Raw genomic sequence first — 20,902 nt, 5'->3', positions numbered from 1 at the left:
CTGCGCGGTAGTGAACTCGAAGGCTGAGTCTGCGCGGTAGTGAACTCGAAGGCTGAGTCTGCGCGGTAGTGAACTCGAAGGCTGAGTCTGCGCGGTAGTGAACTCGAAGGCTGAGTCTGCGCGGTAGTGAGCATGAAGTGGAGCCGTGATATCAAGATCCCGCCCTCACTCCCTTATAATCAGTTGGTACAGATTACTGCAGAACAACTCATTATGTCGGTGTGAAATAAACAGTAATGGAAATGTAGAAATTTAAGTTAAAGCTCCAATCTCCTCCCGAAAATCCCGAAAAAAGTAAGTAAAAGTAACTTCACTCAGAGAAGCTTTCAGTCATGACGTCAAACCCCCGTTTTTACAGCATCAAATAACTAACTAAACCCAAAATTATTTAAAAAAACAAACTCTTGAATTTACATCAGCGTGATTAAAAAAATACCAAAAATGACAGAAATTATTTGAAGTGTAATTTGATTGTTTAGTTTGTCTCATGTCTCATTCGATTACATGAGAAGGTGGGGTTTATGAGCTATACTGCATCCAGCCACCTGGGGGCGATCAAAATGTTTTGGCCTCACTTTTCAGGACTTGTGCGGCACTCTTGATCTCTAGACAGACAGGAATGCAGATGAACTGACAGACTATTTAGACGTGTGCACAGATAGACAGACAGGCACACAGATAGGTACGCTGATGTCTATAGATTGATATCTATCTGTGATAGATAGATAGATTATGGATGGATGGATAGAATGTCTGTTCATGTTTATGTCTCTTGAGCGATAGTGGCTGTGTCAGCTGTGCTGTGTCTGTGAGGGTGTGAGAGCGAGTGCACTGTTGCAGTGGTTCTCAGGGAGGCACAGGTTTGTGTGAGAGAGGGATTAGACAGCCAGCTGTTGAGCAGATGGAATGTGTGCTATGCGGAGATGAGGACGATTGGGAGCCTGCAACTCTTTCTCACTCTTCCTCCCACACTCCCTCCTCCCTCACAACCGGTCATTAGTGACATTTTTTTCTTTGTTTTATTTGATCACCTGGCAATATACTCTTTCCTGTTGTGCCTTAAAAGCCTTAATATAATGAAGTGTGTATTACAAAGTGCTTAAAAAGAACATGCCAAGTTTGATTTCCTAGCTGTAGTCATCTTGACTCCGATCTGTTAGGATAGCCACAACCTCAGTTTGTCTGTCCTGATGATTTTCTGGTTGACTAAGCATTGCTCTGTCATTTTGCACATTTTTGTATGGACTCACAGAACCTCTCTGGCCCCGTAGGCTGCGTGTGTTTAACAACCGTAACTAATCAAGAATGTGCTGTTTCATCTCACTCCACCAGGGGGGAGTAATTAGCAGATTGTACGTGCCTCTCCACAAAAGAACTCTTTATTTTCTGGATGAAGTGCATGAAAAATCCTGGAAAAATTCCAGGAGGTTTTAACCTAAAAGCAAACAAACAAATCGACCCCACTAACAGAATTTAGGACTGTGAAACTTGTCTATGTCTGACTGATCAGGCCTCCTGATAGTTGCAGTGTAGTTTCTCTGTCTTTAGCCCTAATTCAGGATGCTAACTAGAGGATGTTAGCCTGTTTTTAGTGCCTGTAGCGGCTCCACAGTGCTCCAGCACTCGCACACATTCACAAACGCACGCGCAGACATGTGGGTGTAGTTACTGGCCTGACTGTTTGGCGTCTGCAGCTCTGTGGGTGTTCTTGGAGACTTTTTTTTTTCCCCAATAGTCTGCAAATTCAGTTTTGGATGTTTACCTAGCACCTCTTTATATACACATGCACACTCATTCACATAGAGCTAAACACCCAAACACTCCACTCACACTGCAGCTCTAGACCACTATCAACTTTTTTTTTTAAAATGCTTCCTGAAGTCCAGAGAAAGATTTTCGTATTGATTTAAAGAGTGTTGTAGGGTCAAGTGTGATCTCTCTCATGACTCAGAGCGTGGCCTTTAAAACCTTTGACCTTCAGCTTCTTAACTATGTATACAGTTCCTAGGTGATGCTGTCCAGTTGGTAAGGTGTTCAGAGTGTTTTTAGCATGTTTCTCTTTGGTTGCTAGGGTATTATGGTTGTTTGTTACTTAGTGAGAGTTCAAGATGTCTGGTTAGCTGGTCCGACAGTTGAAAAGCTGATTATAGCACGCCTGAATACAGCAACTCTTCATAACAAGCAGGCGCTACACACCAAAGTTTACAACTTATAGTTAGGGTTTGATCAAATGTTTCCCTTTCCCCTCTATCACATTCTCTTTCATCTCATTCTGTCACTTCTATGTTGCCGGTTATATTCACTTCAGCTCAGTCCCTTTTTTCACATTCCTTATCCCCCCCTTTTCCGTTCTCCCGTCTTTGACCTTGGCCGATAATTGAAGGCAGAAACTCCTCTCCACCCCAGATATCCAGAGAAGACACAAGAAATAAAGAAGGAAATGAACTTCTTTAGCATGATGCAGAATAGAATTTAGCTCTACTTTTAAAATGAGAGGTGTTTGTTTTTTCCCTCCTCTTCTATCATCTTCACTTCCTCTATTTATTTTCATTTATATATAGTGAAACAGCGGTTATTCAGAACGTGGCAGGAGGGCGAGACAGAGAGTGAGCAGTTAGCCTCAACCGTCCGCTCCCTATGGAAACGACGTGCGTGAGAAACGGACGTGAAGCTTTGGAAAGTCAAGTGTTGTGTTTGGAAGCAGCAATAGAAAGAGGTTCCTCAGAGTGTGGAAGCGGAAGGAGAGGAGAGGATGGACACACTGGAAGTGGACTTGATGGCTAGTTTGAGTCAGCAGAGATGACTTACAGACCCCATGAAACTGCTATATGAGGCCTTGAGTCTTGATGTATTCCCTTGTGAAATAGGAAGTTTCATTAGGACATATCGACATTCTTGTCTATTTTTAAATAGATTTATTCCTTTTTTCTTTTTCTTTTTTTATAAATGGGCATTAGTTGTGTTACAGCCATGTACCATGTGCTGCTACTTGCAGGTTGTATTAGGGGGAGCAACATTCTCATTCAGGAGACATTAGATCGGTCAAAAAAAAAATCTGTGTAGTGCAGGATAAATCTTCAAAGAAAGTTAATTTTGTCAACTTTTAGCATATTGATGATCTCAAAGTTGACACATATGGACTAAGGGACTGTTTATACCTAGTCACTTCATGTGTTTTTACTGATCGGATAGTTATCTGATTTGTTAAACCTTTTCCGTTTATACGTGGCCACATAAACATGTTTCCGCAAAACAAATATAGATTCGATCTTCAATTCCAACCCTATGTCATAAAGCCTACAACACTCCCTTACACGTATATGTATATTTTGGGAGGAGTCAAATTTGCATGTCGTTTCAACAACCAGATGCATTTACACTTGTCCAGTTTCATCCTGAAGTGGTTTGAGTGATCAGATTTAAATCTTTCTCGAAAGCATTTTGGAGGGCATTTGCACCTGGTCTTTTCACAATTGGATGGCTATCTGATCAGAGAAAACGCATGAAGTGTGTAAACAGGCCCTAAAAGTTACAAAACACCAATCTTGTTACAGTGTATAGACTGTGTCTCTACAATGATGACTCCATCTTTCGTGTTAGGGTGGGTTTAAATGAGCGCTCTATTTATGCCAAGAGCAAGACCACCTTATATTCTTCCATGTCTGCACAATTACTCATCACTTTTCAGTAATAACTCAATTTGTCACCCACACACACATGCGCGTGCACACTTACACACACACAAACAAACAAACACACACACACAGAGCATTAGTAAGGTTTCCGTCTCTAAGGGAAGCCTGCACTTCCTGTGCCTACCTCCTGGGGTCATGTTAAGGTGATTGTGTGTGACATCACTGTTACTATGACTCATGAAGGCCCAGAGATGCTGTGAACTCCCAGTTTGCTCTTTACTCTAGTAATAAATACACACATCAATCATACACATGTTGTGGATTAGGTTGGATGACAAATAACGTGTTTTTTCAGCTTCAGGTTAATGTTTCTGACTGTAAATAGGAAATTTTATCTTATTGGTTCTATGACTGGACAAATTATAGCCATTATTCTGTGTACTATCATAATTAATATGAAGACAGTAAGTATCAATTTTCTGATACTTACTATGCATGTGTTTTTTTGTCTTCATATTAATTAGGATTGTCATAATGTTTTATCAGTGTGTGGGTATACAGTCAAACCAAAATGTATTTATAATAGAATATGACAAGAACTCAGAGTTATCAAATCAGTTGATATTTCACTGGTTTGGCCATCCTTTCTCACAAATGAATTGAGTTGAATAGCTGTCAGCTGTTAAATTTAAGTACACAATTAGATAATACAAATTTAGGTCAACCAATTACCAAGTAATGTATATAATACATTATACCAAGATACCAAGGGGAGGCCACACGCACAAAAACTGATTTACAACACTAACATCCAGAGAGTGAAATCGAGCAAAAGGTTACTCCCCAGAAGAGAAGAATCTGCTCATGTGGATCCTGTCTGTTTGGGTCTTCAGTGGAAATGATAAATTAGGGGTTAGTGAGCAGTTGTGGGTATATGTGTGTGTATCCACAGGCCAATAAAGATTTAAAGGTATTCTGTCAGACTGTCTGTCGCTAATGATCTGGTAGATTAAGTGAGCTAATCCGGCCTTGGGAACATGAGGCAATTGAGCATTTTTTTCCACGTGCAGATTTCAAATTGGCATGGGAGTTGCATACGAGTTATGGATGTGGTTCAGTAGAGAGACGTAGAAATGCAAGCTTCCGACAGATCATGTATCCGCTGTGCCAGCGCTCTTTCAGTGGGGTCTGCGGTTATGAAATATATATTTTTCAATGCCTTGTTGAGCAAAAAGTATTGATAGAAGGTGAAAAACACCTTCTGTTTCTCCTCAAATTTATATTCTATTTTCAAACATAATTCTGTTTTCTCCTCAAATGTGTTTATTTATTTGTTTCAGAGAAGTCCATTACCTGAAAAGATTATTATTGGTTACAGCAATAGTTCACCCAAAAGTGAAAAAAAAAATCATTTGGGTTTGGAACTACATGAGTGTGAATAAATCATGACACAATGTTCTTTATTTTTGGGTGAATTTAACCCTTTAACACTTGATGTTTTTCTCCTGCTCTGTTTCTGACTTAAGCCTGACCTCTGCTGATTCATATCGGAATAACACCCTTTTATTTTTCTGTCTCCTCTTCTTTCTCCCAGCTGCAGATCATGATTCAGAAGCAAAGAGAGTTCAGGATGTTCTTTCAGGAATGGAAAAACCACAGGTGGGTCTGGAATATGAGTTAAAAACCTCACAAGTGAAAAATACTAATGATTTTAATGTTATCAGATATGTCCTTTAATGGCCAACAGAATGTACAGGCTGCAAATACAAGTGGGCATAAAAACATGACATGACATTATTTATTAAATGTATATGTCATAAGGAGACATTCAGTAAAAGTCACCAAGATCTTTTCACATTTGTTTACAATTACAAACTGTTCCCATTGCAGACACACAGGGGCAGCATTTAGATTTTTTTTATTTTTTATGTTCCACTGTCAAGCAATTGAGGACTAGGTAAACATTTCCATCAAAACAATGTTTTCTGACCAGTGTTTGCTCTCTTCTTTCCCCATCTGTTCACTCAGCCTGCTGCTCTTGCTGTTGTTTAGTTCAGAACTATCTAAGGACACCCTGTCACTTTAAGTGATAATCCATAAGTGAAACTAACCCATAGTCATCAATCATCTGTTCTGTTTTGTGTTTTAGTTTGCATGTATTTGTTAGTGTGTGTGTGTGACATTTGAACAGCTGTCTCATTTACTCCCTCAGCGTAAGATTAATCCCTCATTATCATAAAATCAGTGGCATTAAGGCAGTAAATAAGTTAAAATCAGTTTAACACCGCTAACTGAAAGATCATATTTTATTATATTATTATATTTAATAATAACAAACGTGCATCTGTCTGTGTCTGAAAACTACAGTATTGTCTGTCTGTATATTACATTATAGCAAAACTGACATTTGACATTGAATAGTTGTACGTTCTGCAGTACTTTGCCTCTCCTACTATACACTGTACATAAAAATGACACTATATATACTACCGTTCAAACATTTGGGATCACTAAATTTATGTTTTATTCAGCAAAAAAATCATCAAAAGCTACAGTTAAAATACTGCGATTTAAAACAAATGATTGTTAAAAAAAGAAATGCTGTTTTAAAAACATTTATTGATTTTTAAAAAATCACATCATGCTTTCCACAAAGCATATTAAATTGCACAACAGTCTTCAACATTGATAATAATAAGAAATGTTTCTTGAGCAGCAAATCAGCATATTAGAATGATTTCTGAAGGATCATGTGACAATGAAAATAAAGCTTTTTCACCACAGGAATAATTTACATTTTAAAATATAAAAGTTACTATTCAATTTTAATAACTTTCCCAGTAGTACTGTTTTTACAATTTTATTTTTTATCAAATGAATGCAGCCTTTTTGAGACTTCTTTCAAAAACTCTGAAAATTTGCAAAATATACCTGCAGCTGCATAATTGGGAGTAAATTTGGCATATAACATGGAGTACAGAGGGAATATAGCCTGATGGGTGCAGGCAGGTAGTGTGGAAAACATCTGTGTCCCAAGATGAGGCAATCTGGAAGGATGTGCGAGTTTGGAAGTACATTACTTAAATTTGCCCTCATCCTCATCTCTGCAACATCCTCTAATGGAGCTGCCTTTCTTGTTCAGTTTCTTCATGAACCTAAAATTGAGAGTGTCACAGAGTAGAAACGCACTGGATACTACAGACTGGGGCCAAATCCTTTGTATTGCTGAAGTTTAGTGGCAAATGGTGTTCTCAATATCACAAGCTCTCTCCCACTTCATGCACTCCAACTTGTCGTTATAGTTGATGCAGCCTAGGGTTGAGTCATGGTCCAAAGAAATATAGCACTAAGATATTGATGGCAGTTTTTATAAAAAAAAAAAAAAAGCAGATTTAATCATAATGTACAACTTTGACCAGTTGGTGGCACTGCACCCTAAACATACTTTACCCCAAGGGCATGTTTTAGGTACATGTACTAAATTTCACTTCACTGTATGAAAGTTTTGCCAAGACAGAGCATCACTTCCTGTTTGATGTCCTTACTCTGAACTATGAGTCACTGTTTTTAATAAAAATACATACATACAAACACTATCTTTCAAAAGTTTGTGGTCAGTAAGTTTTTTTTTTTTTTTTTTTTCACCAAGGATGCTTTAAATTGGTCAAAAGTGACAGTAAAGACCATTTTAAATTATAATGTTACAAAAACACTTATTTTAAATAAAAGCTGCTATTCACCAAAGAATCAAATGTCCACAAAAATCAAGCATTAACTGTTTTCAGCATTGATAAAGACGACATGTTTCTTGAGCAGCAAATCAGCATATTAGAAGGATCTCTGAAGGATCATGTGACACTGAAGACTGGAGAATATTCAGCTTTGCCATCACAGTAATAAATTACATTTTAAAATAGAAAAGTTATTTTAATTTGTAATTTAGCTCTTGTTTGTTTTGGTCAAATAAATGCAGCCTTGGTGAGCAAACATTTTTTAAAAATCGTACAAACCCCAAACTATTGACCGGTATAGGTCTCTGAGCTTTTCAGTGTCTCTGTGAGAAAGCCGGGTCTGATGGCAGCCGGTTTTGTTGAGAACATATTGCTGGAGCTTCAGAAGTGCCCGTGGCAATCCTAGCTGTGCACATCCGAGAGCAACAACCATAGCTTTTCCACAGACATACTTTCACCTGCAGTTACTCTTGCCACAGGACAGATTGCGTTTGAGAGATTTGCTTCTGCCTGACTGAAGGTAGAGCGAGACATCTACAGCTCATTCATGTCAGCGTTATACCCTCATACACAGGGTTACACTGAATGACCTGTTATAGTGGAGGAGTTATAGCCGCTCTGCCTCTTTACGTGTATACCTTCATTTCTGTGTTTGACATATAAATAGTTGTTTTTGCAGAGCTATAGAGTGGTTCAGATTGCAGGCCTAAAAACGGAAGGTAATTAATGTTACCCATTTGTTCCCAGGTTGGGTTTTTGAAAGAGCAATTTTTGTGTTACGGATTAAATAAAGTCTGTGGTTAAAGGTTGAGGAAATGTTTGTTTTGTTTTATGTCTGTACAACATTAATTACACTGTCACATTAAAGTCCATGTGAGTCGTTTCTTACCTAGCCATGCTTTTTCTTTTGTTTATTGCTTGATACTCTTATTTGCAAGTCTATAATCCTGGTAGGTCTAGCAAATGAATGGTTTCAAAGTTGGGTTATGCTAACCTCATAATGAAATGACAATCCCACAAACTCTTATCTAATTGACTTGCTCCTTCCAATTTTGTCTTAAATCGCATTTGGCTGCTTTACTGGAGCTCTTTGCAGCACATTTGAAAGATGAATTACAGTGGTGATTTGACATGAAGTCATTTTTGATAGTGGCATGCCCTGCAGTATTATGCTCATATTAATCGAGAGACAAAATCGAATATTTGTACTTTTAAAAATATTATATATACAAATATATGAAAAGGAATAAATGATGACAAAATAATTTACAAGCTTTTTCTTTAAAAAAATAATAAAATGACCAGTAATGACAATTAAAATACACATTTTATCTTTGTTCACTGTTTAAAAATGAATTAAAAATCTACTTGTGAGCATCACCTACCCACAGATTCAAAGACACTTGACATGCTTAATAATATTGTTTAAAGTTCTACAGTTGATGGTCTTTGTTCTGTGTTTGCTTCACAGGTTCTTAATATCCAGGCCCGGACAGCTCGACTGACTTGGGCTCCACCAGCAGGCCTCCAGAACAGAGACAGGCACAGTAACGGACACCCCTTTACCTGCAGCTACGAGGTCACTCTCTCAGACAAAGGTCGTAACGGCCAGTACCGTGTCATTTATAGGTAAGATAGACTGGAGTATATAATCTGAGAGGAGCTGTGTAGTCTGCTCAGAATCCTTGAGAAGTCTTTATGTTCTCATAAATTAACAGTGTTCACCACAAGGGAGCAAGTTAGAAATGAATACATCATCCATCGAGCAGATAGAATTATTGGATGCAGCCTGTTCTCTCACCAGGACTTGTATGATTCAGTATCCAGAGAGCAGACAGGAAAGATAATCAGACCTCTCACACCCTGTCATCATCTGTTTGAAGCATGAGTCTCAAAGCATTACTCCAGACTAACGTATGAGAGCAGTGGTGCTGGTGGAAATTATATGGAATATTATATGGAATATTATATTATATTATATTATATTATTACATGGCTTGGTTGAATTCTAATGTAGAATGCGGTCTGTTATTTCCTGATAACAGACTGCTGCTAAGTATAACACACCGTTACCATGAAAAACAGAGTGTTGCTATGGACGCAAGATTCTAACCGTAGAGACGGAACAGACTATTTTCTTTAGCGGAAGCAATACAATCGTTTATAAATCAATAAACTCCTTTTTAAATAAATATTTTGAGTCAAATTATTGATTTATTTGGTAGGTAGCCATTGTAATAAGCGGGATAATATAGAGCGAGGCGGTTGTTATAGCGAATACAACCCCTTCAGGCTGTCGGGGTTGTATTCGCTATAACAACTGCCTCGCTCTACATTATCCCTTACTTATATTATATTATATTATATTATATTATATTATATTATATTATATTATATTATATTATATTATATTATATTATATTATATTATATTATATTATATTCGTTCAAAAGTAGTTTGGGTTCAGTATGATTAATTTTTCTTTTTTAAAGGAACACTCCACCGTTTTTTCATATCAAACTATGTTATTCCCTTAACTAAGACGAGTTGATACATACCTCTTCGACTCGGCGCAGTAAAAAGTCACGTTGGTTCTAATGACAGAAGTGAGAGGGAGAGGATTTTTCAGGCGTGACTTTTTACTGCGCAGAGTCGAAGTGCTCCCGAGTCCCAAGTGCTATTCCGCCATACGTTATAGTTATCCTTTTTACCCGCTTAGAAAAGCGCCACGTTTTATTTTGTGTCACCATACTTGGTCGTGTAACTACTCGTGTAACTGTATTTAAATAGGGAAAACGTGGAGGTGTTTGGTCGCTTCTAACTTCATCTGTGTTTGGTCCCTAATGAATGAACTGGGCTAAGCTAAGTGCTATCAAAGTGTCGCCGCGCGCCAGAGCGATTGAGTGTATGTATCAACTCATCTTAGTTAAGGGAATAACATAGTTTAATATGAAAAAATGGTGGAGTGTTCCTTTAAAGAAACTTTAAATACTTTTATTCTGTAAAGATCAAAAGTGAAAGTAAACACTTTTACATTGTTACCAAAACCATAAAAAAAGGATGCAAATAAAATAAATAATCTTTCTATTAATCAAAGAATACTTAAAAAAAAATTTGACAAGGTTTAAACAAAAATATTAAGCAGCACAACTGTTTTCAACATTGATAATAATTAGAAATGTTTCTTAGCAAATCAACATATGATTTCTGAAGGATCAAATGACACTGAAGACTGGAGTAATGATACTGAAAATTCAGCTATGCCGTCACAATATTAAATTACCTTTTAAAATATATTAAAATAGAAAAACGGTTATTATGAATTGTTACAGCATTTTACAATATAACTCTTTTACTGTATTTTTGATTAAATAACAACATTGGTGAGCATAAAAGACTTCTTTCAAAAACATTAAAATATGGTATTTTTCCTGTTTTCTTCACCAGTGCTGTTTATAATGTCATGGATTTTTAATATGGTTTCAACTTTCATATTAAAATAATTTCCTGTTCCCATAGAGGTTTATGTAATAGAATTGTTTCGTATGATGAAATACTCATGCTACGTTTAAATTTGGTTTCTGCAGCACCATTCAATTTGTCCTCACAGTTGGGTAGCGCTGTTCCAGGCCACTTTTGAGTGTTTGCCTTTGTTTCCCACACACTAAAAGAAAATAACATAATCTAAAAGAATGGGGCAATTTTGAAGTTGCACAAAATAGTCGCACCAGCAGGAAAAATGGTTGCAGGAAACCCTAAACATTTGAGCAGTTGTGCTAAATAATATCTGAACAGCATCCTTAATGAAAGTCAGTTTTGCACTTTGAAAAGCACAACTCTGTTGCTGGCATCCATTGAGGTCAGTAACCATTGTGTGTGTGTGTGTGTGTTTTCAGTGGAGAGGAGTTGGAATGCAATTTAAAAGATCTCAGACCAGCAACAGACTACCACGTAAGGTAAGTGCAGCTCTCAACTTTATTTCTTGCCACATGCAAGAACATGTGCTTAGAGTAGTTTAAACTATTACTGTTATTAGAGTCCATTATCCCAGAAATTCATGCTATTTCTGATGATCAGATCCAGTTTTCTGCCGTTTTCTTTTTTTACGTAATCGAAGTTAACGTTAATGGAATACAAGTCATAATTTTTAACTTCTACTTTTGTTTAATGACATCAGCTCTACCTGAATGTCCCTCTAATGGTATGCCTGTTACCTGTTATTAATTGAGCCGAAAGTGCTGTGCATCACAGCGTTGGAAAGGTCAAGCTTAAATATGATGCATGTACTGGTCCTCAAAGAACCTTTCAAGCCCACATCTGCTGTAATCTTTGCAGCCAGGGATAGGCAATGCTAGTCTGTTCTGTCACCGGGAGCTTTTGTTAATGGAGAATCCAGTGCTGGGGGTCAGTTTGTCTGGATCCTCATTAAAATGCATTGAAATTGTCAGTTGCGTTTTCGGTTGACCTTTGAACCCTGGTAGCAGTGGGACAAGTATCTGAATAAATGTTCTGATTAAGGGAAAGTGGGAGACTGTCTGTCTCTGCAGTCAGATGTGACCCTGAATGTTCCATTTGCCCTTAAGAGTGATTCTTTTTTTGCTCTTTATAAATCTGAGCGACCTGTTGGAAAATGGCACGTGTGGCCAGATTAATTTTGTCCCACCTTTTCCAGCACAGGAATAAGCAATGAGGTGAAGTAAAGTGCTTTAAGACTTTTTTAGCGTGTCTTTAAAAAAAAGCAATTTTCTAGAATTGTAAAAGCAATGTGCACTCAATCAGAAAATGCATTGAAAAAGGCACAGCTGGTGCTAGAAGGTCATGTGTTTGATTACTGATCAAATGCACCTCAAATTCACTTTAAGTTTTTTCTTTGGATAACACAAAAAGGTTATTTTCCCCCTCTCTGTTCCTGCTTTAAATGTAGTATAGATCACTTTGAATGAACTATGTCTTATAAATGTGTTTGTGTTTGTCTTTCTCAGAGTGAATGCTGTGTGCAATTCTGTGAAGGGTTCGTGCTCTGAGGTGGGGGCCTTCACCACCCACAGCAGTACCCCAGACTGCCCGCTGCCCCCTAAACTATCCCACCGCACAAAGAGCACGCTCACCCTACAGTGGAAGGTGAGACTGCTGTTTATCCCATACTAGTATGGAAGTTATCTGTTCCCAGGCATCAGACATATAGGACTAATTCTGTTAATTCTTCAATGAAGGTACATTTAAGCTTAAAGGTGCTGTATGTAACTTTTTTTACTCTACTAAAGCATAAAAATACCATAGCATGTTTCCTAAATATCTGCAAACATATTAAGTTCACATGCTCAGGGGAAACAACGATCTCTGATATTTTGAATTTGGACTGCAGTGCCTAATTTGACCACTAGCTGTCATTCTTACAGACTGCACCTTTAAAGTTTGTAAAGTTTTATTACAGATGAGAAAGATTTCAGGCCTAATGAGTCTTGTAGATTTAAAGGGGTCATGAACTGCATTGTTTTATTGTGTTATTATTATGTTTCCTGTGGCGCACTGCCGCACTCATAATGTTAGTATGATTTTTACATGAAAAATTTAATAATTTAGAAAAAAAGGCATTTTTCCTACCCTGATTTTAGCCCTCTGAATTGAACGCTCCTTTTTAAGGAATAAAATGCCTTTTTCAATGTAAACGCCCACTGCTGTGATCGGCTAACATCTGTGTATATGAAAAGGCTAAGTATTACGTGTTTAACTCTCTCGAAAACTTTTAGCATGTTTTTACTATTACAGCTCTCAAGGTTAACTAATTGTGAAAAGTGTTGATTATAGCATGATATTTAGATCTAAAGCATTATATTTAGACCGTGGCATGAAAGGTTGCAGTGATGAGCATTGTAGCCGATCACAGACATGTTGAGTGCATGAATGTGATCTCGTAATTGCGGCTCGATTTCTGCACACTAACGAATGCTTTCATCATAACTAACAGTGCAAACACAACTTAAATAAGAGATTCATTGATTATTATGGGAGTTTTGCCGCGAGTCCAGAACTCAGTCACTGATAAACTCACACTGTTTGATTAACAGCTCCAGCGATTGCAAAGGGGAGTGTTTTTTGTTCGCTTTCTTTATATAACTTAATCACAGTTTAAATAACAGCTTAAATAATGTGAAGTTGACTGTTTAGTCACTGGTTTGATTTACTGACACAGACAAAAGACATCTGACTGTACATGAATCATTACATATCAGAAATCACTGTTCACAGATCAGGCATTAAAAATAACACTGTTACTTACATGTTGTGGCATTACTGTCGAGTCCATATCGTAAAAGTCTGTTTGCAAAGCCTGCACCGAAATTGTGACTGATTTACCAAAGAATCCTCAGTGAAATGTACCGCATACAAATAAATAATGCTCAACTGAGACATTCACATTGTTGAAAACAATAACCACATTCCTACAGTAGCATTAGGATCCTTTGGAAGGTCATCTTGTATATTCCTCTTCTCTCTTCCTCATCTCAGTATGATGACCTCTTATGTCAAAAGCTTTGGAAATTTTAATTTCTCAGTTCATGACCCCTTTAAAGGAGATGTTCCATCATCCTGAATTATTAAAGAGATAGTTCAGCTAGAAATGAAAATTCTGCCATCATAAATGCTGACCCTCATGTTGTTCCAAACCTATATGACTTACTTTCTTCTCTGGAACATAAGAGGATGAGGGGGAGAAGAAAGATGTTCACGCTACCCTTTTCTATACAATGAGAGTGAATGGTGACCAGGGGCCACAAAAAATGGCAAAAAGCGCTGTAAAATAACCCATATGACTCATGCACTATTTCAGGTTTTCTGAAGGTACACTGTTTTTTTTTAAGTCTCTTGTGCTCAGCAAGGCTACATTTATATGATCAAAATACAGTAAAAATAGCAATATTATAAAATGTTATTACAATTTAAAATAAGTGCTTTCTATTTTGATATATTTTAAAATGTAATTTATTCCTGTGATGGAAAAGCTTAATTTAGAACATCATTTCTCCAGTCTTCAGTGTCACATGATCCTTCAGAAATCATTCTAATATGCTTATTTGCTGTGCACGAAGCATTTATTATTATTATTATTATTATTATTATTATTATTATTATTATTGTTATTGTTATTATTATTATTATTATTATTATTATATTATTATTATTGTTATCATTATTATTATTATTATTATTATTTTCAACGTTTTAAACAGTTGAAAACTACAAAGAACAGCATTTATTTGAAACCGTATTCTTTTGTAACTACATAAATGTTTCTAATGTCACTTCTGATCTTTTTACCGACCCTAAACTTTTGAAAGTAATAGTGTATTTATTAAGACCAATTTTTACATCATGATTGCATGTTGAGTATATAACACAACTCATACGGACATGGTTTTAGTATTGTTCGTATTATTTTTTTTATTTTTTTTCTCTCTTCTCGTTTTTAGAGCTTGTCTAATCACCAATCTTGTTCAATGTACGACAAAGCATCAACGTTCTGCCGTCTCATATGTGTTCAGGATAAGAAAGAAACTTAAAAGAGTTTTGGAAAAACATGAGTGTGACTGAATTAGTTACATAACACATTTTTTTTATGAAATAAGGTTTTCTTCCAGTTTTCCTTCTTTTTATGTACTTCTAATTGGTTTCTTTTTATTTCTCTCCTCACTTAGGCACCAGTTGATAATGGATCGAAAATCACAAGTTACCTTTTAGAGTGGGATGAGGTATTCATATATTTTTTTGTTCACAGGAAAGACTTCACAAATTCTATTTTTAATTATCATTAGCATTCAGTTTCTTTTTAGATTTTTGGTAAAAGGGCCTCCTTGTTGAATTGCAGTTCAACATTTTCAGCACTAATGATGCCTCTTTAATATGAGCGCTGTTCATTCACTCTGTTTAAAGATTCATATCTGAATGATGTCCCCATTTTCATCAAAGACCACAGCAGACTGTTGTCTCTCATACATTTCTCACTCCAGCCATGATCACAGTGGTTTTGAGAAGCTGAATGGCTTCAGTGATTTTATGCAGTGACTAGTTATGTACTGAATGTATGTGTTATTCTACTTTATCTATTAGGGCAAGAAGAACAACAATTTCAGAGAATGTTACTTTGGAAGCCAAAGGCACTACAAACTCACTCATCTGTGTCCAGCTATGGCCTACACATTTCGGGTGGCGGCACGCAACGACATAGGAATGAGGTATCACTGCATAATCATATGCATGGACTTAGGTTGCTTTTACACTAGCACTTTTGGATCACACCCAGGTTCGATTGACGTCAGAGTTCGATTCGTTTGGATGATTTGAACGCTGTTTTCCAAAATCATATACACACCTGTGAACCATACCCCAAGTCCGCATAAAAATGATGGTGTGGGATACGGTTCATGTGAACTCTGGTATAGTTCGCTGCTGATATGAAAGCAATTGTACTAAATTGTGGAAGTGAACTGCTATTTATGACGTATGATTTGATAAAACGGTGTGTTTATGTGTGTTCTTACTTTCCTAACACGCTTGACTGACGCACTGCAAGCACAGAGACTGATTATCTCATTTCTGCTTGCCTTGGTGTTCTTTAGAACTTTTGCAGTACATTTGCGGCAGATAGACTCATGTGCCGTTATGTGCTGACGCTTTGAAAACAAAACCACAGGCTCAAAAACCACAAAAGTGAGAATTTTGCCACCTTCTCTTATATCGTTGTTATCAAGAAACAAGGGTAAACGGCTATTGCTTTAATGATGCAAACGTACCGCTCGGTTCAGACCCAATTTGAACACAGTCCAGTGGGTGCAGGGGGAGGGGGGAGCAATTGAACTCTGGTTCGGATCAGGCAAATCAAACAAAGTGTGAAAGCACCCTTAAAAACATACAAAGACACACTTTTGCTAAATTCCAGTTTACGTACTCCCACTACACACTAAAACACATTAACCTTTAGTCTTGTATAGTATTTAGTATGGATTATGTGCAAGTTGGGATACAGCCAAAGATTCAAACATTGTTTGACCAACTATGATTTGAGCATTGAATTAGAAGGAAATATGAGTTGTCGTACAGGATGCATATTAAACTCTTTGTGTGTGACAAAACAATCCCATTATCCCTCTGTAATCTGATCCTATCACCATCCCTCAAGTCATAATGGAGGAGGAGAGCCATAAAGTCACCTTGATGCAGAAGAACAGACAGCCAATGGAGGGTTCTCTCTCTTCCCCCCTCTCTCTCTCTCTCTATTTCTTCATTTCTCCATTTTACCCCCTCTCTCTATATATATTTTTTAACACATAGAAAAAATATTTATACAAAAAATATTTTCAAATAATTTATATTGATATAATTTAATAATATTGTTTATTTTATGTATAACATTTTTTTTTTTAGAGAATAAAATCATGATTTTGGGGGCAGCCAATGCCCCCCACCCAAACTATAGAATATCTAGAATATATCTATAAAATAAGTAATGTTTGGTCCAGCGGCCAGACATGTTAGGGTCATCACTCTGAATACAGCACCATCCCTCGTCTCCTCCATCTCCTGACATTAATACCATAGACGCATTCAGAGAGTGAAGCAACACTGCTGAAATATGAGACTCCACCTCCAGCAAACCACCTTTCACCCAGTCTAAAGGAATCTTTTTTATTACTTCCTTAACTGAAAGAAGCTCATTTAACATCTCCTGTTTCCCAGTGGAAGTTATAGAGACTCTCACACAGTAAATACTGAGGGCTCTAGTAAACTTGTCACAACCAGTTAATTGGAAGAAACTAGATTTAAGGCTGCTATTGAGAGAAGAGGAAAACTATTCAAATTACGTCAGCCTGCAAGTTATACATATTGAAGCTGTGTTTAAAAATAAACTCAATCAAAGTGTCAACCCTGTGAGGGATGCAAATGAACACAGCTTTTGCAATAAGATGTTGAGGCTTTTACGAAGTTTATACAAATCACATTTACACGTCCTTCCTGGAGGATAACCAAAAAATGAAAAACCCTCATTCCTGGCTGTTTTACAGCTTCATTTATATGTGTGTGTGTGTGTGTGTGTGTGTGTGTGTGTGTGTGTGTGTGTGTGTGTGTGTGTGTGTGTGTGTGTGTGTGTGTGTGTGTGTGTGTGTGTATATAATTTTCTGTCTCCTCTCTTGTTTGTCAGTGGCTTTAGTCCTGAGGTGGTCTTCTACACGACTGGAAGTCTGCCCCACTTGCCCCACGCTCCTCGGCTGGTGCGTGCCGGCATCACATGGATCACGCTGGAGTGGAGCCGGCCAGATGGCTGTACCGCAGAGGAGCTCGTCACATACAAGCTGGAGATCCAGGAAGAGAACAGTGTACGTCATTTAGATGGCATGACTACCACACACTCAAGTCCATACTTAAACCCCATGGCATTTGGTTGTGTTGGAAATTTTCAAAAACTATTTGGACCAAATAGTTTTTATAACGTTTGACTCCATTGTTTCCTGGACATTTGCATTGTTCCACCATGTGGGACCTCCAACTGTTTCTTTGAAACGGTCCTTGTTATCGTTATCAAAATTTGGAATCTGAATCTTTAGGATTCCCATCACTACTTGCGTAAAATGGTGACGTAGGTTCACTGTTTTTGTGCTCATTTCTGCAGGGAACAGAGTTTCACCCAAAGTACACTGGAGAAAACTTGACATGTACTGTAGAGGGCCTGAAGAGAAGCACACAGTATAAATTCAGGGTGAGTGAATGCATATATGTCTTCTTATAGCTTATCACAATATCATAAATAACTACAGTGTGTGATTAACAGAGTTAAGTTTCAAGTTAAGTTCATAAGTTTGCACACCCCTAGCTATAATCTGATGGATGCTCGTCATAAAAAAAAAAAAACATTGAAACATCAATGTCCAGAGCATACTGGGAATTGAGCTGCTTCACTGCTCAGGATAAGCCTAGGAGTCATACACAAGTATCACAAAACAATGCAAACAAGTCTACAGTGAAATCACAATGATCCAAAATGTGTGCACATAAATAAAAAATCAAATAATGTTGCATTTTCAGTTTTGGATTGCAGTCAAATTTTGTCTCTCACCTGGTTAAGACATAAAATATAGAGAATAAATGACAAAATCGTATAAAATTATTCTGCGACAAAGTCCCTTTCAAGGAGAGTCTGTTCACTCGGCAGCCTCCGGGCAGCTATTTCGGGCATCCAAGACTAATGGGGGAATCCTAAAATCTCAAGAACTGCTTGCCAAACTCACAATTAAATAATACATTTCATATCAGCAAAAAAAAACATTGACATGAACTGTCCCATAAGTAATGTTTCTTATGCTCAAATAGCAGTAAAAAATGATTTAGAAGGCGGGACTTATTCCGCCATATTGCACGTTGCACTTTCTCCCGTACGAGTAATAGTGCATCATCTTTGTATATACAAAGCCTTTGTTCTGTGAGGAGTATGTAAACTTAGTATGTTTAAAGCTTGTTGATGATGTGTGAAATGAAAGATTTTTTGTTAAAAGGAAACCTCAATAAATATTAAAGAGACTTAAAGAGATTTCAAAGCTCACATTGCAATATTGACATGCTCAAAAATAACAAAGAGGTGCATTTGTCTACTTTGAAGAGAATAATGTTTTCTCAGCAGTACTGGTCAAATATTAATTGCCAAGCCGTAGTGACCTCATCATGTTTTGGTCAAGCGCTTTTGTACTTATTATTAGCTGTGTTTGACACATGCTCTTCACAGGCACACAGTGTTTTGTTTGTTTTTGTTCTACTGTGTGGGTGTGTAACTATATGTGCAGGAAGCGTGTTTGTGTTACAGGGACACCTGACAAATTAAGGCTAGAGTCATACATTGTTAATTACAGTGGCAGAAAATTGCTTTAACTTTTCTCTGTGCTCCACTGACTCATACAACAGTTGTTTTTTTTTATCATCACAAATATTTTCTTCTGTCACGTTCATGTAGAGAACTCTCCTATCCAATTATGAGTGAACTGCAGCCCACGTTAAATGCTGCTGTAATGCAGTGAGTGGGTCTGGCTTAAGTGCTTTCATAATTAATAGTAATTCCTCTGTATGGTGCACACACCTCTAGGGTGTGAGTTTTTGTCTTTTTTTAAGTGAAGGCATCCATTAAAGCGGCAGGTGAAAATAATGGGAGTGTGTAGATGGTTTATGCGTTTGTGATCAATTGTTTGCGTACAGAAGCTCTTTAGTAGGCTGTTTGTAAAGGTTTCTATTTTGGGATAATCGTACATATTATGTAAAGATGAGTCTAAATCAATAATAATAAAAAAACCTGTCAGATTTCTCAGTATTTTATATGATGATATGTATCATGCATGTCATATTTGCCACTTTTCGAAACTTGGAAATCTTTTGTAATGATTCACTGCCAAAAAACCTTCCTACACCTTTAATTTTTTTCAATGTAAAAATTATGGATGGATTCAAGTACCTAAGTACTTGAAAATTACGACGATCATGAAAATACAATAATTGTGTGACTAAAAATAATGTTTTTTAATAAAATTTCAATTCCTAAACATTTCACACCTATCAAAATCCAGTTTTTCATTCATCCTTAAAAAATGTAATACACATTTATAACACTATATATTGTGCTATATTACCTTGTCATTTCAAATACAACGGCTGAGGGAGTGACAGCAAATTTGACATCTTTCTCTCTTCTGACCTACGTCAACAATTGATCTCTCTATATTTTTTCCCCCTTTTTTGGTCATGGAAACTCTATCACAGATTTTTTTTCTTTTGATGGGAATACAAAAGTGACATTTGCTGTCGTCTCCCGTTCACTGCTATAGAAGTTTACTATACTTTGATGACTTCCACTTCGGAGAACCCCGGAAATGTGAAAAGGGTCCATTGCTCATAGTTAGATTTGAAGATTTGAATGAACCCATGAGTTAAGGATATCTCAAATTTTGAAATTCAACAAAGAGTTCTTGAGCTAGTTGCTCTTTTCTTAGCGATCAGAACTATTAAAAAAAAGGTGGCAAAAAGTCATTACTGTTCAGAATTAAGTTTCTCCTGTCTTGTTTTTTGTGTCTTGCAGCTCATAGCCTCTAACTTGGAGGGCAGAAGCAGTCCCAGTGAGGTGCTGGTGTGTAACACTAGTCCAGACAAACCTGGACCCCCCTCCAGACCCTGCATCAAGGGCCCTATCAGACCCTACAGCTTCAGTGTCAAATGGGGTATGGCTGTTTGTGCAACAAAAATGTTCAGTTGGAGTTGTTGCATTTGCTGAATTGGTTTCTGGCTGTGAGGGAAATTGGAAATTAAATTTATGTATGTAGGCAAATGCAATCTGTTTTGCATTTGAGCTCAAACTTTGGGGCTCAAATAAACTTGAGCTTTAATCTTGGAAGTTGAGAAGAAATATCTAATATTAATATAAAAAAATAAAGTTAATATATATACAATGTAATGTCCTCTATCTATCTATCTATCTATCTATCAACTTTTATTTATATAGCACAA

General features: G+C 37.0%; 1 protein-coding gene across 2 annotated transcripts in view; it reads left to right on the top strand.

Moving 5' to 3' along the window:
- fndc3ba (fibronectin type III domain containing 3Ba) overlaps positions 1-20,902 on the top strand; it is a 128,462-nt gene that overhangs the window by 91,444 nt on the left and 16,116 nt on the right. For both annotated transcript variants that reach the window (XM_084412686.1, XM_084412685.1), the window contains 9 exons: positions 5,230-5,294; positions 8,838-8,995; positions 11,263-11,322; positions 12,349-12,487; positions 15,064-15,117; positions 15,476-15,600; positions 17,565-17,739; positions 18,033-18,119; positions 20,478-20,616. In XM_084412686.1, coding sequence (XP_084268812.1) covers positions 5,230-5,294; positions 8,838-8,995; positions 11,263-11,322; positions 12,349-12,487; positions 15,064-15,117; positions 15,476-15,600; positions 17,565-17,739; positions 18,033-18,119; positions 20,478-20,616 — 1,002 coding nt within the window. The remainder of the gene's footprint in view (positions 1-5,229; positions 5,295-8,837; positions 8,996-11,262; positions 11,323-12,348; positions 12,488-15,063; positions 15,118-15,475; positions 15,601-17,564; positions 17,740-18,032; positions 18,120-20,477; positions 20,617-20,902) is intronic.

Source organism: Rutilus rutilus (genome assembly GCF_951802725.1).
Source record: "Rutilus rutilus genome assembly, chromosome: 6".
In the NCBI taxonomy this organism is placed as follows: domain Eukaryota; kingdom Metazoa; phylum Chordata; class Actinopteri; order Cypriniformes; family Leuciscidae; genus Rutilus; species Rutilus rutilus.
The sequence above is the reverse complement of the archived record's forward strand: the minus strand, read 5'-3'. Positions and strand labels throughout refer to the sequence as shown.